General features: G+C 50.9%; 1 protein-coding gene across 2 annotated transcripts in view; it reads right to left on the bottom strand.

Annotated features, from left to right (window-relative positions):
- MDGA2 (MAM domain containing glycosylphosphatidylinositol anchor 2) overlaps window positions 1-18,629 on the bottom strand; it is a 528,709-nt gene that overhangs the window by 214,054 nt on the left and 296,026 nt on the right. For both annotated transcript variants that reach the window (XM_053283953.1, XM_053283954.1), the window contains exon 6: window positions 2,279-2,548. In XM_053283953.1, coding sequence (XP_053139928.1) covers window positions 2,279-2,548 — 270 coding nt within the window. The remainder of the gene's footprint in view (window positions 1-2,278; window positions 2,549-18,629) is intronic.

The raw sequence follows: 18,629 nt of genomic DNA, 5'->3' as shown, positions 1-18,629 counted from the left end.
TTTTAATGTTGCTGGATCTATGTGTTCCATACAGCATCCCTTGGAACCAGCAGCTTGAGCAGACTCACTAAACCCAGCAGTGGAGAAGTGAGGAGGCAAGAAAAAAGACATTCCTGCCCACTTGCGGAGAGGAGAAGGCAACATGCCCTGCCAGACAACATTAGTGGAGGGGTTCCGAATGATGACCCATGACAACGTGCAACCCAACAATCCCAGCTGCAGCCCCTCAGCCATGTGAGGCAGCCAACCAAGACTCCATAAAACATCTGCTTTTGCAGCATGCCTGGAGGGGAGGGCATACCCTGCCCCCGGAGGGCCACAAGACAAAGCTGGTGGGCGCCATTCATTCATTCATTCGATTTCTATGCCGCCCTTCCAAAAATGGCTCAGGGTGGTTTACACAGAGAAATATTAAATAAATGATAGATCCCTGTCCCCAAAGGGCTCACAATGTAAAAAGAAACATAAGGTAGACACCAGCAACAGTCATTGGAGGTACCATGCTGGGGCTGGATAGGGCCAGTTACTCTCCCCCTGCTCAATAAAAGAGAATCACCACATTAAAAGGTGCCTCTTTGCCAAGTTACCATTCAATATGGTGAGGCGTGAAGTTGTAGAAGTCTGATCTGAAGCGGCCTGTTGGTCCTGGATAGACCAGCGTGAGAAGCAGAATATGAGGGTTTGACAACTGCAAGCTTCTTCTCTTTGGCCTTCCCTTCTTGTCATACCAACCACATCACACTCCTCCTTCGATTCTTTTACTGCCCACGCTTGGATCCAGCACACCTTACCGCTGAACACTCTCCATGGCCTCCCCCCACCTTTCAGGTCTCATATCTCATTTTACTCCTGCCCATGACCTTAAAGCAACTCCATCCGTAACCATCCAAAGGTCTCCTGCTCCCTCAGCCGACTCCACCCTTTATCCCTTGCTGCCCTTCATGCCTGGAGCTGCCTCCCTGTTCCCCCTGCATGATGCCTCCTCCCTTGCTTCCTTCAAAACTCTTCATCAAACCCATGAAGCCCTTGGCACATTGCCTTAGCTCATTCCCTACTGTATCTCTGCTCAAGTACGTGTCACTCACACCATTCTCCTCCCCTTCCTCTATTGTCTCTTACAAGGAGACTGTGAGCCCCTCAGGACAGGGACTTAATTCGTTGTAAAGCCATGTGCATGAATGTGCTAAAGAAATAAAGAAGGCCCCTTGGAAAGGGAATGCTTAGCCCCCAAACACCACTACGGGTACACACATGCAGCTCTGGGAGAATGGTATGCTTCCATAAGTAGGCAGCAGGCTTCAAGATGAGTCCCTAATGGATCAACGGTTTCCAAGCACAGCAGCAGCTGTACCTTTGACCCCATATGAACCCATGAGCCAGTTCACATGCTCACTGGTCCCCTACATGCAATAAGGGTGGGTTGTGCCAAGAATGCACCCTCCCTGACATCACTAAAGGATCTAAACAGGGTTTTGTAGAGCACATAGAGAGGCAATTCAGATGATCATCCCTCTCAAGCGAGTAAAGGACATCCCAAAACTGCAACAGCAAGTCCATTAGTGATGTCAGGGTGGGCACATTCTCAGCGCGTCCTGCCCTCATCTTGTGTAGGAGGCCAGTGATCAGGTGAACCAGCCTATCTTCTGAGAAACCAATGGCAGCACCAAGACGATTCACATCAGAACTCTTCCACCAAGGAACTTGACACTTGAAGCCTAGTGAGAATTACAGTTGTCTCCATCAAAACCACGGAGGCACAAGCCCTTAAGGTGGTCAAACTGGCATATGATTTATTGCTTACATTTCTATACTGCCCTCTGTCCTGAAGTCCCAGGGTTGTGAACAACAATTTTAAAAAAACCAGTCATAAAAATTTAATTACAAATACATCCAAAACCGACAAACGCAGCAACATGGGCCATGAACTTCGTTTCTACCATGCAGACATTAAAAAATCCAGTCATAAGAAGGGTCTTGTTGGGGTCAGGCCAAAGGTCAATCCAGTCCAACCAGGTGCCTCTAGAAAGCCCAGAAGTGGGACTTGTTGGCTAACCGCCATCTCCTAATGTTGCTTCTCAGCAACCGGAATTCAGGGACATCATGTCTCTAAACCTAGAAGTAGCATACAACCCTGTGACTAATGGAAATTGACAGACATGCCTTCCATGAACATATCTATTCTCCTTTTAAAGCCATCTAGATGATCAGCCATCACCACAGTTCAGTTATGACACAGTGGATTCACCGAATGGAGAGGATAGCACCCGGCGACTCTTACCTCGGACAATGATGTTGGTGGACTTTTTTGCTGGATTTCCCACGTTGTTATTGGCAATGCAGCTGTAGGTGCCAGCATCATCAGAGGTGATGGCAGGAATGGTCAATGTCCCACCCTTCAGGACCGTTTTCTCAGGCAGGGATCCGATGGACCTCACCCAGGTTAGAGTTGGAAGTGGCTCTCCACCTGTTGTGACACACACCAAGGTAATGGCCTCCCCAGGATTCACCACAATGGGGTCGTCCACCAAGAGCTTGATCGAGGGAGACGCTGTAAGAAGAGCACCAATGTGGAAGGTCAGGAAGGGTTCTAGGTCACTGGCAAGAAGGCAAAGGCAACATCAGCAACTGCGGTGTGGCATTTGGAACAGGAGACATTTCACATTGTTCTTCCCCGGCAAATGTGAGCAGGAGAGTGCCTACTGAAGGTGTCGCAGGAATTAAAATCTTAGAGAAGTGTAAATGTCTCTCTCACTCTTGCCCACGGAGGCCTGGCCAGTCTCTTGGAAGAGAGGCTGTGAGACTTCAGGATAGGCCCTCCAAGGCTGCTTGCTCACCGGGCCCAAAGGGAAACCAGGTAGAATGCTATTAAGTTATAAACACACACAGTTGATTTTACTCACCAAAGATTCCAGTTTTTGAGCTAACAGAAGGTGACCAGGTCTCAGGAGACCACGCAGGCCTCATGAGAAGAGCTGGTGACCTCTGCCCATATGGTTCCCCAAACCTTCTACCCCCTCCTCAGTTGGAACCCCAGTCCTTACAATGGTGCAGCTTCTTTACATGTTGAGTGACGACCTAGTTCTGGTTCCCCTTTGCTCACATGCATGTAGCATGCATGTAGGAAAGGCAGGGGGAGGAGGAAGTCCACGAGAAGATAGTGAGATGGAGTTTGCACAACATTAAGGAGCAGGTGGGACTCTCCCCTCCCTGCCAGGGGCAGCCTGAGGTCTCCGGATGCTTGAGGTGCTGCACAAAATGTCACCTTGTTGCACCCCAACCCCAGGCATTCAGGAGGCTGGGGCTGGGGGGGAGGAGGGCTGCTAGCAACCTCCTTCCTCAGCCTGCAAAGGGCAGATTGGTAGCTTCTGATCAGAGGCTGGCAATTGCCCTTTTCAAGGAGCATGAGGGAAGGAGGGTGACACCTGCTGCCCCTTGAGGCAATCGCCCCACTGAACCCCATGAAAGGATCTGCCTTGCTCATCACCACACCTTTCTCCACGCCCGGCAGAGAGGAAGGACATTAAAAAGGACCACTTCTGCTTTCTCTTTGGAAGAGAAAGAAGTGCTCAGAAATTGACACAAGCCTCAGGCAACAGAATGATCATTTCCACTGAGTTAGGGTATACTGAGTCAGACCCTTGGTCCATCTCGCTCAGCTTTGTCTACACAGACCGGTGGTGGCTTCTCCAAGGTTGCAGGCAGGAGTCTCTCCCAGCTCTATCTTGGAGATGCTGCCAGGGAGGGAACTGGGAACCCAGATGGTCTTCCCAGAGCGGCTCCATTCCCTGAGGAGAATTTATTATAGTGCTCACACTTCTAGTCTTTCAATCAAATGCAGCCAGTGGCGGACCCTGCTTAGCTAAGGGGACAAGTCCTGCTTGCTGCCACAAGGCCAGCATGCCATTTTCCAAGAGGAAACCAAGTTTTGCATTGTACGCAGGCCCTGGCTGTGCACTGAGGGGGCGGTCTGAGTAAAAGCTCCCTAAGTGCAGGGTTTCAAGCCGCTCAGCTGCTGTTCTCCTGCCCACGTGTGTGATGTGAGATCTCCCCCCACCCACCCACTCACCCCCAAACACTGGGCTGGAAGGCGTGGAAGCCCAGACCGCCACAAAGAGCGAGCGGCTCAAAGCGAAGAACAAAAGCCGGCAGCAAGCTGAGAGGCAGAGGCCACGGCCCCACCATCATGGTCTTGGAATGCCGCAGAGGGAAGCCGGCTGCGTGTCGGGCGGAGGGAAGCGCCAAGCAGGGAATGGTGCCAAGAAAAGAACACCACCCCTGCCCCTGCCCTGCACTCCAAAGCACTCAAAAGTGGCAGCAAAAGGGAAATGATGATAGGTTGCTGTCTCTCGGAAGAGGGAAACCACACAGACCAAAGACCTGAGAGGGATAACAAATGCAAAGCAGCCAAGAAACTGCCGACACAAAGGGGCCTGGAGGGAATCGGTGCACAAGCCTCCCAAGCCAGATTTAGAGCACCCAGTCCAAGCCAGCTGATGGGCACCATCCATGGGGCGCTTCTCTGACACCATTCCAATGAGATGTCCCCCACAAGGCTCTCGCAGCTTCAGGCAGCTGCTCAGTTCCAAAGAAGGGGTGAGACAGCAGCCAGGAAGCCTGCCCTCTCTGGGCATTAGGCTAGCCCTGATCCAGAGCTGCAGCCTGAGCTGGCCTCCCCTTCCTCTCAAGGAGACCCATTGGGAGTGAGGCCCCAAGCCGCTCACTCTGTGTTCCCTTTGGAACGTGGCCCCGGCACAGCACCACCTCTGCTCCAGGCATCCTGGGCGCAAGGATCCTAGGGCACAGGGCAGGAGTTCTGCTGGGGTACGCCAGTTCTCTGAAGGGCGGGTGACAAGCTCTGGCTGTTTGGAGTCTGATGGGTCTAGGAGGCTTTTCCCAGGGTCAGGCTCTCCTCAGAACATCAGAACAGCCATGCTGGACCAGGCCCAAGAAGGCCCACGTAGTCCAGCATCCTGTTTCACACAGTGGCCCACCAGATGCTTCTGGGGAGCCCACAGGCAGGAGTTGAGGGCATGTCCTCCCTGCAGCTGTTACTCCCCTGCAACTGGTCTCAGTCGGGGTATCCACCTCCTCTCTGAGGGTCAGAGTTTGGGTGGGTCCGGACAAGCGGCCATGCTCTTCAGTGGGGCTTGTGCTGCAGCAGCATTTCCAGCAGGGCTGGACCTGCAAACAAGGCTGGCCACCTAAATTTGTTAGACTGTGAACCGCCCAGGGACTTCTGTATGGGGTGGTATAAAAATGTACTAAAGCAAAAAATGAAATGAATACACAGTCCATTGGGCCCCAAGGGTGTCATGCACTGGATGGAAGATGCAGATCTCTGAGAGATCGGACCATAAGTCCAGGGGCAAAGCCGTGGTTTGGGAGAGGGCCATGACTGCAGACCAGGGACTATACCTGGCATGCAGGAGGCCTCTTATGCAATCTCCCACATCTCCAGCAAAAGGCATCTCTCCAGAGGCCAGCACCCAGAAGGCTGCTGAGAATCCAGACAGGTATGGCAGGTGTGGCTGGGGGGAGGAGAGAGAGAGGTTTGAGATGGGGCTTGCAGGCCTGAAAGGGTTGCAGGGCCAAAGAAGTGGGGAGCCAGGCTTCGTGATGTTTGGAATCTCCTGTCGGATCCACAGGTTGAGGAGAGAAGGGAGCACTCCAGTGGACTGGGGCGACACTCCTAGGCAGAAGCAACCCCTCCAGCCCCAAAGGACAACCCTGAATGTGTGTGTGGGGGGGGTAGCCAGGGGCGTATCTAGGGTAAGGCAGCCAGGGCACATGCCCCGGGCACCACTTGAAGGGGGGCGCCAGTGCCATGCTACAATTTTTTTTACCTGTAGCCCTTTCTGGGGGCTTCCTAAAGGCTGCGGGGGGTCTGCAAAGGTCCCCTCTCACCCACCAGCCTCTTAATTTACTGCCACAGCCCGTCCTGGGCTGATTTTTGGGCCTGTTTGGGCCTGCAGACTTCGGCGTGGCAACCATTTTGGAGGCCGCCACACATGCTCAAATGGCCTCTGCGAGGCCTGGCAAGGCCTAGGGCCTTGCAGGGACCATTTAAGCATGTGCGGCGGCCATTTTGTTTTCGGCGGCCAATGTTTTTTAAAACAATTTTTTTTAAATGACCGCCACACATGAGCGTAGAGAGCCTAGGTCTGGGGAGCATCTAACGTTCATCCTCTCGGGCTGAATGTCAGGTTCTTACAGAGCCAGTCAGCAAGAAATCCAGAGTTCACACCCTGCTTGCGGGGGCAGGGCATGCCACTGAATCTCCAGTTTCCTGTCATTACTTTGGCCTTGACAGCCGGCCCTCTGAAATGGCTACAATTAGCTCCTTGCACAATGGTTTCCATCTAGGGTATGGGTAGGCATACAGCTCCATTGGCAGCTGTAGTTCAACCACCGCTGGAGAGCCCAGCTTGCCTGCCCCTGGCCTAGAGCTTGGTCCATGATATCAGCAAGAATTGTCCTGACCTTGCCCTCTGCCTACTGTACTCTACTAGCAGGATAGCTCCTTGGGAAGCACTTGGGAAGGTGACTGCAACCTCTTCCCAATGTACAGACATGCACATCGGTACCGAACAGCCTGCCACATGCCATGCTGTGGCTCCACATGCCAGGCTCCCTTGGAACTGCTGATAAAAGGTTTTAGGACAATTCTGGTTTTCTAGCAAGTGCTTAACAAAAACAAAAACAAAAACAACCACCCCAAAGCTATTACGTTTAAATAGGGAAGGAAGGGCTACTACAGAATACATGGAATTTGTGAAACCTGTTTCTCCCAGCAAATTCCACAAATTGTAGATGAGGTGATGGCCACCAGCTTGGATGACTTTAAAAGGAGATTAGATAAATTCATGGCATGTGGATCTGTCAGTGGCTACTAGTCACGATGGCTTCAGGTTCAGAGGAAAGACGCCTCTGAATACCAACTGAAAGGGAGCACGGATGAGAGGGGAATGATGCCCTCGTCTCCTGCCAGTGGGCTTCCCAGAGTCATCTGGTGGACCACCGTGGGGAACAAGATGCTGGGCCACAGAGAGGCCTGGGCATGACCTAGCAAGGCTCTTCTGACATCTCGGCGGCTGTGACACAGCAGACAGAGGAGAGTCTTCAGCAATGTGCAACGGGGCTGAGAGCAAATCTCAGGCATGACTAGCATGCAGGGGTGGGGCGGTTACGACTGCATCCCTGTTGGCTTCTGTGAAATGTTGGAGGGCATGTCAGCCATGAGTTGTGCAGAAGCTGGAGGCTACTTGCAAGTCGGACTCGCTAACTTGCATGTTCTTCCGCCTCTTCCTCACACCAACAAAAATGCAAGACAAACAAGTTCTCTGTGCCTGTTAAATTCAAATTAAAAATACTTTTGATTTATTATATTTGTAAAAGTCTACATATGGGCCTACCAGGTAGAGATAAATGGCCATATCCAGAAATCTGGTGGAGGGATTTGTGCAGGAGAGAGATCACAGCTTTCCCCGCCCTTGGTGCCCTCCCTGGGCTGGGCACGTCAAGCAGCAGCCACCAAAACACACACACACACACACACACACACACACACACACACACACAGCCCGCACAACACTCTGCTGCCATCTTTTACATTTCAAAGAAGAAGAAGAAGCACTTCCTAATTGTTTGCTGAAGCCCATCAATATTCAACTGTAGTTTTTTAAGAAATAAAAAAATAAAACCTGCTTACAGCAAAGCTTTTTAAAAAACAAAACCAAACCCTGTGTATTTTAAAGCTGCCAGTAATTACTCCTGGTAAAAGGCAACTTGAGCAGCGAGGCCCAGCTGAGCCTCATCTACAGAGCAGCATCGCCCTGGGCCAGCTAATTTATGCCTCCAATTGAGGTTTTATGATGGACGTTACCGAGAGGTATTTTCACAGAGAGGGGGCCATTTGGAAAGCAGCCATCTTTGAAAGAGGGCTTTTAGACACACCTGAAAGTCACTTAGAATTCTCAGCACTTCCAGGCCTGAAGAACCCGGCAGGTAGGCAGGCAATTAAAAGGCCAGGCATGAGGTCATGCCATGCCACCATGATGGCTGCCGTTCACATTTGGACTCCTTACGCTGTGCCTGGATCCGGGCTGAAGGGACAGGATTTGTTCATCCCCAAAGCAACATGCAGTACCTGAGGAGGGTGGGGAGGAACAGGGCAGTTTGCACGGCAAAGGAGACGGATGCACTGCAGAAGGGAAGCTCCTCCTCCTTGGCACCAACACAGCCCTTGGCATGGGGAAAGGGCTCTCTGGTCAGCCTTGCATTCATTCTTACATAGGAAGATGCCATACACCGAGTAGTCAGACCCTTGGTCCATCTGGCTCAGTATTGTCTACCCAGACTGGCAGTGGCTTCTCCAAGGTTGCAGGCAGGAATTTCTCTCAGCCCTATCTTGGAGATGATGCCAGGGAGAGAACTTGGGACCTTCTGCATGCAAGCAGGCAGGTCCTTTTCCCAGAGTGGCCCCATCCCCTGAGGGGAGGTCTTACAATGCTCACATGTAGTCTCCCAAATAGGGTTGCCATGTCCCCTGGAGTTGAGGGTAGCCCCCGGATTTTGTCTCCTCCACCCGGCTACTAAATTCCACCTGGATTTACACAGATTTCAAATGCCCAAATTGCCGGGATCTTATTCTCGATCCGATCAAATGGGAGGGCAGAGAAGGAGGGGAAAGTATGCAAATCTGTCCAATAAGTAAATAAATGAGATGCAAATTAGTTGCCGGATACTTTGCATCATATGCAAAATAGGCCACCTTGATTTGGGAACCTTGAGTATGGCAACCCTACACGATTCAAATGCCAACAAGGGTGTCCCCTGCTTAGCGAAGGGGACAGGGAGCAGGCCAGCGTACTGGTGAGGCAGCAAGTCACCCATGAACGTGTTTTACAAATGCAGAACAAAAGCCAGTGTTGCCTCTGTGTGCACACTGGCTGGGGACTCGGTGCCCCTGAAGACACTGGCTTGCCTACAGGAGGAATGTGGGCTCACTGGCGGATCTTCCTGTGTTCCGAGCGAAGGCAGGAAGGACAATGTGATGACCCACCCACACGTCGTTCCCAAGGGGAGTCGGGTGGAGCTGGGATGACCCAAAGCATCATTTGCAGCAGGGCATCCCTCCTACCTTCCCTGGACGCACCGGCAGAGGGGGCGAGTCCCACGCAGCCAGCGAACCCACGTTCCTCTGGTGCCCAGCAAACGGCACTGTGGGCCAGCCAGTGGCATTGACTTCTGGTCCAGGATGGTGTCGCAAATGAGTCTGCGACATAAAGAGCTCTCAATAGAGCTACGGCCAAGTGAAACCGGAGCCCAAGTCACAGGCGGGGCAGAAGAGTCCTGCTGGGATCAGGCCAAAGAGCCACCTTGTTCAGCATCCAGCTAACTGAGCAAAGAGGCACCTTCCAAAGTGGCGATTCTCGTTAGATTTAGTCGAGGGAGAGCATCTGGCCCTATCCACCCCCAGCACAGCATCCCTCCATTGGCTGGTGTCTACCTTATGTTGCTTTTTAGACTGTGAGCCCTTTGAGGACAGTCCAAAGATACATAGTCATAGTAGCATCCCGATTCCAACAGATGGAAGTTTCTGGGAAAATTAAGAACACAGCATGAAGCAAGCACATGAAGGCGCACTGCCCCTGAACATGGAGGTTCCACACAGCCACAATGACCATTAGCTACTGATGCCCATTTCCTCCTACATGAATTTTTCTCGCCCTCTTTTAAAGCCTTGTACGCCAGTAGCTTTCCCCCCATCCTGGTGCCACAAAATCCAACCTAGTTGTGCAACCTCTCATATCCAGGTCACTGCACCAACCATTTTTCCAGTCCAGATTATATTTTGGACTAGAATAATAGATGCATAATGTGTTAGAGCTGGAAGGGTCCTTGGAGGTCTTCTATCCCAACCCCAACCGTTTCCTGCTCAGGGCAGGAAACGGCTCCCACAACCCTGACCGATGACTCCCCAGCCTGCGTTTGAAAGCCTCCAGCAAAGAAGAACCAGCACTCACGCAGAGCCAGCCACTGCACCAGGCAGACTGTTCCACTGTCTAACAGCCCTGACCATCGGAAAATTCTTCCAAATGTCTAGCTTAAATCTGCATCCTTGCAATCTCTACCCATGGGTTCTAGTCCTGCCTAGGGGTGTGCACTGAACCGTCTGGCTCAGTTCGGTCCGGCCCCCATCTAACCCCCCCCCGGTCCATGTACATTTTTAAATTTTTTTTTTTAAAGTAAAACCACTGCCTCGCAGAGGGCATTTGCGCATGCACAGCAGCCGCCAAAATGGCGGCTGCTCGCTTTTACGAAGGCCAGAAAGGGCCAAAAAGGCTATGCTTACCCGGGCCCGGTGGTGAAGAGGAAGGTCGGTAGGGGGAGAGGGAACCCATGTGGACTCCCCCCACTGCGGCTACAGCAAGTCCCCCAAAGGGGCTACAGGTACTTGCTTTTACATTTAAAATTTTAACAAAAGTTCGCGGACTGGTCCGGGACCAGACCTGGTGGTCCGGTTCTGGTCCAACGGAACCGGGGGGAGGGTTCAGTTCGATCACGAACCCACGAACTGAACTGTCAGACTGCTGGACCGGTTCAGCACATCCCTAGTCCTGCCCTCAGGAGCAACAGAGAACCCTTCAGATCTCCCCCCGCCCCCGTCTCTCTCTCCTCCAGGCTCGCTGTGCCCAGTTCCTTCCATTCTTCTTCCCTGGATTGGATTTCCAGACCCCTGGCCCTCTTTGATGCTCCTCCTCGGTACCTGATGCTACAAACCAGGAGGCCAGAAGCTACTACAGGGGCAGTCAGAAAATGCCACCACCATGTGCCAAACCCCAGGCTGAAGCCCAACAAGTCTGAATGAGAGCTGAGCCCAAACAGCCCTCTGAGATGCACACGTTTTGCTGCCCCACTTGTAGACAGTGAAACTTGGGGCATTCTGATGAGGGGTGGGGAACAGGGGCCTTGTTGCAGCTGAGAGCCCCCATCTGCCCCTTCCCCCCAGTTCCCCTGGAGCACTGCACACTCATGCAACATGGTTCAGTGCAGAAATGTGGGAAGAGGAAGAAGACGGCAAGAAATTGGTTGCCAAGGAATTTAGGTCCAACAAACGGAAGTACTTTTCACACAACGCATAGTCCACTTGTGGAATTACTGCCACAAGATGTGGTGTTGGCTACTAGTTTCGATGGCTTTAAGAGGAGTCTGGATAACTTCATGGAGGAGAGGTCTATCAATGGCTACTAGTCGGAGGGCTACAGGCCACCTCCAGCCTCAGAGGCAGGATGCCTCTGAGTACCAGTTGCAGGGGAGCCACAGCAGGAGGGAGGGCATGTCCTCAACTCCCTGCCTGTGGCTTCCAGCAGCATCTGGTGGGCCACTCTGGGAAATGGGATGCTGGACTAGATGGGCTTCCTTGGGCCTGATCCAGCAGGGCTACGGCAGCTCCAGGGCAGGAGCAGGAGAGGCAGGGCTGCAAAACAGAGAGACAAAGCAGAGGAGCCAGGGGAGTTTTGCTCCCACCCACCCCTCAATTTAAGCGGAAGATTTGCCAGAAAGGTTATTCAGTTCAGCCTGAAGCAGGCCTGAGGCTCATGTGGGCTGCTCGGCTTCAAGAGAACAAGAGGGTGCAGGTTACAGTGCTGTTCTCTTTAGTTTAGCTACGAGCAACTCCAGTGCTGGTGAACATTCAGAATTTAATAATATGCATCATCATCATCACCACCACCACCACCACCACCACCACCACCACCACCACCACCTTATCAACCCAAACATTCACACAGCAGTTCACAGAACAAAAGCAATGGGAAGCAGGATCACTGGCTACAGGGGTCTCAGTCTGCCAAGACATGCACGGGAGACACAGAGAGAGGCTGTGTTCGACTGAACAGGGACAACTGGCCTGTTCAAGACTATCTCAATATTTACTTCTCCTAGGTGTACCTGTTGCTAATCCCTCGTGAGAGCAGCTGCCTGGGGGATAGGGATGGGGATGCGGAGACAATGGCAGTGGCGAGCCAGGCTGGCCACCGGGAGCAGGCGGTGGTGGCCGGCCGGTCTGGCCACTGGGAATGGGCGGGCGGGAGTTAGGTGGTGGCAGGCCAGCCTGCCAGCCCACCAGCCAGAAAGCACCGGTGGCCGGGGGGGAATCAGGCCGGTGGATGCACAGATGCTCTGCCGCCGCCCAGCTAGTTATAATTAAGAACGTTTCCATGCGACTTTTCAAAAACAAGCCAGCCACCACTTTGCAAGATGCCTCTGTGATCACTTCAAAGGTCAAGTGTGCTGTCGAGTCGGTGTCGGCTCCTGGCACCCACAGAGCCCCGTGGTTGTCTTTTGGTAGCATCCAGGCAGGGTTGACCATGGCCTCCTCCCGGGCAGGATGAGATGAGGCCTTTCAGCATCTTTCCTCTATCGCCGATGCCTGATAGAGGTGCTTTCCATCGACTGGGAAACAGACCAGCGGGGATTCGAACTGGCAGCCTCTGGCTTGCTACTCAAGACATTTCCCTGCTGCACCATTAGGGGGCTCCTCTCCAGCAAGGGTGAATGAACTGTGATTTTTGAACCTTAAACCGTGCTTCAGGCAGAGTTCAAAGTGCTTCACATGCATTATACTCTTCATCATCAATTTGCCTGTCAAGATCAATTGGTGGCGACTCAAAACCGGGCCTCTTCTAGAGTTGCCCAGGGACTCTGGAACCTACTTCCTAATGAAATGAGCATTTCCCCTTCTCTGAATGTTTTTTAGAAGGACATGAAAACATACCTGTTTAGTCCAGCTTTTAGTTTATAGTTTTAAAGCTTTGGGGTAGGGGTGTTTTTTTTAGAGTTTTTATTGTATTTTAGATTGTTTGAATTATGTTAATGTTTTGATGATTTTTATATTGTGAACTGCCCAGGGACATTTCTGTATAGGGCAGTATACAAATGTAGTCACTAACTAACTAAATATTGTTGCAATCCTCACAACACTCTTGCAAGGCAGGCCAGCAGTACCATTCTCATTTTGCAGACGGGCAGCTCAATCGGCATTGCTAAGGCCTCCCAGTGTGGACGTGGCTCTTGCAAGACGTGAACCGGGGGCTTCCAGGCTCAGAGCCCGTCCTCTCAGCCACCGTGGTCAACGCTCCTTTGCACTCCTCTCCTGAAAGGACGGGCACCATGAAGCAAAGCATCAGGCAACTGTCAGCGCTGTGAAAGAGTGGCATATGGCAGTCAGTGACCCACTGCGAGGCCTTCTGACCCCCACATGGGAGGAGCAGGAGAGATCTCTTACTAATGCCCCCGAGTGTGTGAAGAGGGCAAAGGTCCCCCTGCCGCGCACATCATCTGGTGAACACAGCACATTAGGCACAGAGTGCCCGGTGGTGCTCAGACCTTGCCCAGAGGATGGAGAATATTCCACAGCAGGGCTGACAGGGTTACTGAGCATCAATCAGAAGGGGAGGGGACCCTTCCATTGCATAGGAACAATGGGAGGGATATGGGAAACAAGGATACCAGTGAGTGCCGGGTGCCACATGGCCGTACTTACCCCATAGCAGGAGGCTCTGGAATGGGGCACATCCATGTGCTTTGAAGCTCAGGACTCATTTCTTACATTTATACTCACAGCCTGCCAATCCGGAGGGCTTACAAGGTGGCTCGCCATATAAATGTAAGAGACATCCAACAAGAGCATCAGAAAAGCCCGGTTACCGGATGAAGCCCAAGGAAGTCCATCCAGTCCAGCATCTTGGAACATCAGAAGCTGCCATATACTGAGTCAGACCATTGGTCTATCTAGCTCAGTCTATATCTACTCAGACTGGCAGCGGCTTCTCCGAGGTTGCAGGCAGGAATCTCTCTCAGCCCTGTCTTGGAGATGCTGCCAGGGAGGGAACTTGGAACCTTCTGCTCCTCCCAGAGTGGCTCCATCCCCTGAGGGGCATATCTTGCGGTGCTCACATGTGGTCTCCCATTCAAATACAACTGGGGCGGACCCTGCTTAGCTAAGGGGACAAGTCCTGCTTGCTACCACAAGACCAGCTCTCCTCTCCCACAGTGGCTCACCAGATGCCCCAACTGGAAGTCCACAAGCAGGAGAGCGAGGTAGCAGCCTTCTCCTGCTATTGCTCCCTAGAAACTGGGATTTAGAGGCAGACTGCCTCTGGCCATGGAGGTTCCACATAACCATAGTGACTAGCAGCCCTTGAAAGACTCTCTCCTTCTCTAGCTTATACTCCTTTTCCATGCATTTGTCTAATTCCTTTTCAAAACCATCTAGGTTAGTGGTCATCACCATACCTTGCGGCAGTGAATACCATAAGTTAATTATGCATGGTGGGAACCAGAATTTTATTCTCTGCCTTGAATCTTATGAGGGTGAGTGGGAAAAGATCTGCCTATCCACACCATGCATGCTTCTTTCTTCTGGTTGAATAGCAGCTGCAGGACCCCAGTCTGGGAGACGAATATGAATGTGATAAATATTTATATACCACTTTTCGACAAAAGTTCCCAAAGCAGTTCACATATAAATAAATTACATTAAATAAAATAAATGAAATGGCTCCCTGTTCCCAAAGGGCTCACAATCAAAAAAGGAACATAAGAGAGACACCAGCAACAGCCACTGGAGGGATGCTGTGCTGGGGATGGATAGGGCCAGTTGCTCTCCCCCTGCTCAATAAAGAGAACCACCACTTTAAAAGGTTCCTCTTGCTCAGTTAGCAAGGGAGTGAAGCAATCGGGGATGACTCCAAGAGGTAACAAGGGGTAGTGGATGCTCGCCCCCGCCCGCCCTCCAAATCTTTCTCGCTCCCCCAACCACCAGTCTGGAACTTTAAAGCAAAGTGTCAGACAATATAGTCATAGAATATGATGGGCCTATATTTGGATTAGTTCTTTTTAAAGGCCTCTCTTGTTTTTTAAAAAAACCCTTCTTTCACACACCTCTTTACTCTCGAACAAGGAGTAGAAGGCAGAGCAACCAGGTCAGTAGGAAACTCCTCCAGCCTCCCATAAGCCAGGCCAACCCCTGAGCTTCCTTCCTGGCCAGGAACTGGGCTGAGTGAGGCCATGGCCGTATTGGCACGTAACGCAGAACCATGGATTCAATGGACCTGCGGTTCTCCCCCCTCCCCCGAATTTAGACATCATAGAGAGCTCCCTCTCTGCAGAGAGCAGGGGGTGCTGGATACCTGGGATTCCCTCTTGATTGAAGGACAGCCCCAGCAGCCAATAGCAGCCATTGTGAGAGAGGAGCTTCCTCCCTTAACTCTGGTTGCAAAAGAACCAGACTGCTGTGCTGCATCCGGACGTAACGCTAGGACTGCAGAACCAGAGGTCCAGGTGGCAAAACTCACTACAAACTGAAGGTACAAATCAGAGTCAGTGTAGGGAACTGTGAGTCCATTCTTGGGCGAAATTGCTGTTGCACGCATTCAGATGTACAGTAATTGAAACTGGAGGCCCCTTCACCTCCGGCTCCATGTTACGTGTGAATGCGGCCCATGTGTGCAGGGTCATCTCCCCTGCAGATTGCAACTGTCCTGATACTGACCCTTCTCTCCACCCCAGTCTTTCCTGCTATGTGGTCTTGGACAAAAAGAGAAAACTAGCCTGGAAAACATACTGGAAGGTTTGGCCTAATAAAAAAAAAATATTTTCTTAAGAGGAATCTGGCTCATTTTCTGAATATGTTTGAAAATGTCAGGCAAGCTTCATTAATAAGGTAAATATGCTGATAACATTAATTACCTGACCTCTATAAGTATTTCATGTATAGCAAAATTCTTGCTCCCCTATCATGTTCTTTGCCACCCCTTTGCTCTCCAAAATCTAGTTGTCCTAGAGTTGTTCCTGGGAGCAACTGGACCCTTTGCAAAGGGTGTGTGTGTGTGTGTGTGTGTGTGTGTGTGTGTGCTGCCAATGCCTTTACTTGGAAGCACCCCATGCCCCCCACCCCCACTCTCTTTCCTGCTCCATCCATGCTCATGACTTTTGCATGTCCAGACCTATCATCCTCTGGTACTAGATCTTCTGCTCTCCTAAGACGACCATAAAACACAATCAACAGGAAGCAAATAGAACAGCAGTTGGAAATTTAAAAGCCCACCATAAGAAGAAAAATTAGACAGGCAAAAGCTCAACAAAATGAAAGATTTTTCAGGAGATGATGGGATGGCAGTAAGAAAGGGGACAGAAAATCTCTTGGAGAAGAGAATTCCAAAGGGTGATTCTTTAAAACTGCCCGACAAAGACAGATTTCAGGGTTTGAAATCATGAAAGGAATTTGAAGCAATTTATTTTTCTATTTAGTCTAATTAAAACCGCTTCCCTATGTTCTGGCCTACATGAAACCCACTTTAAGTCCCTTCATAGATGGTATATGACTCTAACCAGGATGGATACTACATTGCATACAACCAAGGCTGGGCAAACTTGGCCTCCAGTTGTTGTTGAACTACAATTATGTAGTTCTTATACAAGAACATAAGAACAGTCCTGCTGGATCAGGCCCAAGGACCATCCAGCTAAGCATTCTGTTTCCCACAGTGGCCCACCAGATGCTGCTGAGACATCCACAAGCAAGAGTAGAGCATATGCCCTCTCTCCTGCTGCTCCACTGCATCTCTTATTTAAAGGCTGGAGGTGGCCTATAGCCCTCTGACTAGTAGCCACTGATAGACCTGTCCTCCATGAATATGTCTAAGCCCCCTTTAAAGCCATCCAAGCTAGTGACCATCACCACCTCCCATGGCAGCTAATCCTATAGATTAATGATGTGCTGTGTGAAAAGGTACTTCCTTTTGTTGGTCCTAAATTTCCTGGCCTTCTGTTTCATGGGATGACCCCTGGGTCTAGTGTTGTGCGAGAGGGAGAAGAATCTATCTGTGTCCACTCGCTCTACTCCATTCATAATTTCATTCACCTCAATCATGTCTCCTTATAGTCAACTGTTTTCCCAACTAAAAAGCCCCAGATGCTGTAACCTTGCCCCACTAGGAAGGTGCTCCAGACCCCGGAAAATCTTGGTTGTCCTCTTCTGCACTCTTTCCAGTTCTACAACGACCTTCTTTAGATATGGTGACGAGAATTGTACCAAATGTGGCTGCACCATAGATTTGTATAATGGCAATATAATATTAGCATTTTTAGTTTCAATCTTCTTCCTAAGGATCCCTAGCACCTCCTCATCTGCCCCAAAGTCCATTGCTCTCCTGAAATGACACAAGCCATGTTTTGCTGCAGCCCCTTGTACCTAGAACTCTCTTCCAGAGTGCATGTATGTTGAAAACGTATGCCTTCTTGTCCTGCAGTCTAGTAGCTCTCAACCTCTTAGGCCTCATCCTCACAAACAGCAGAGGAGGTAGGTGATGAGGCCGTGCTGCAAGTGGACCATCTGACTCTACAGAGGGGCTGGGGCATGACGACTTGCTCCTCCCTACAATCCAGTCCTCCCCTGCTCACAGAAAGGTAGCAGGTCAGCTTCTCCCTGCCATGCTCATTTTTGAATATGTAGGGGAAATTTGGGTATAGAGGACCATTCCCTCATCTGAGCTTCTGCCTGCAATCTAAAATGGTCCACGCCAGATAGAGGTTGACCACTTCACCCACTGGTTGTGAGAATAAAGCCCTATAGTATGCCACAGACTCCCATCTCTCCTCCAAGTCCTTCCTCTAAGCCCAAAGCTCATTACAATCCACACCCAAATCCCTCTGAAGTTCATCTTGACTTCTAAAGAAGCCTGGGCTTTCCCAGGCTCTCCCTCGTTCCCCCAACTTCCCCTTCAGAAGTGGGCAAGACAGAGGGTGAGACAAGGAAGGCTGCTGCTTGGGCAGCAGCCTATCTATCTATCTATCTACACCACTGTTTTAAGGTCATTTTCCTCCAGAAATGGACGTAGCTGATTTATCAGCTGAAGCTGATCAAAAGTGCTCCTGGCCGCTGCCTCAACCTGAGAAACTGAAAAGAGATTTGGATCCAGGAGCACTCCCAAGGTGCATACCTGATCTTTCAGGGAGAGTGTAACCCCATTCAGAACAGGTAAATCTAAACAATTTCTTGGGCCCCGACCCCACACAGTCACTACCTCTGTCTTATTTGGATTCAAATTCAATTTATTATCCCTCATCCAGCTCATTACCGCCTCCAGGCAGGCATTTAGGGAAGTTATGCTATTTCCTGATGAGGTCGATATGGAGAAATAGATTTGTGTGTCATCAGCATATTGATAACGCCCGGCACCAAGCCTCCTGATGATCTCTCCCAGCTGTTTCATGTAGATGTTGAAGAGCATTGGAGGCAGTATGGAGCCTTGTGGAACTCCATACTTTAATTCTTGCTTTGTAGAGCAGCAGTCTCCAAGTGACACCATCTGGATTCTACCAGAGAGGCAGGAATGGAACCACCACTGTAAAACAGTGCCACCCCACCCCACCTCCCTCAGGCGACCCAGAAGGATACCATGGTTGATGATATCGAAAGCCACCAAGAGATCCAAAAGAATTAGCAGAGTCACACTCTCTCTGTCAATAGCCAATTGGGGATAAGCCATCAGGCCAACTAAGACAGTTTCAGCCCCATAGTCCATTAGAAATCTGCTTTGAAATGGGTCTAGATGATCTGTATC

Source organism: Hemicordylus capensis, chromosome 1 (genome assembly GCF_027244095.1).
Source record: "Hemicordylus capensis ecotype Gifberg chromosome 1, rHemCap1.1.pri, whole genome shotgun sequence".
Lineage (NCBI taxonomy): Eukaryota > Metazoa > Chordata > Lepidosauria > Squamata > Cordylidae > Hemicordylus > Hemicordylus capensis.
Note: the sequence above shows the minus strand (reverse complement) of the source record. Positions and strands in the feature narration are given on the sequence as shown.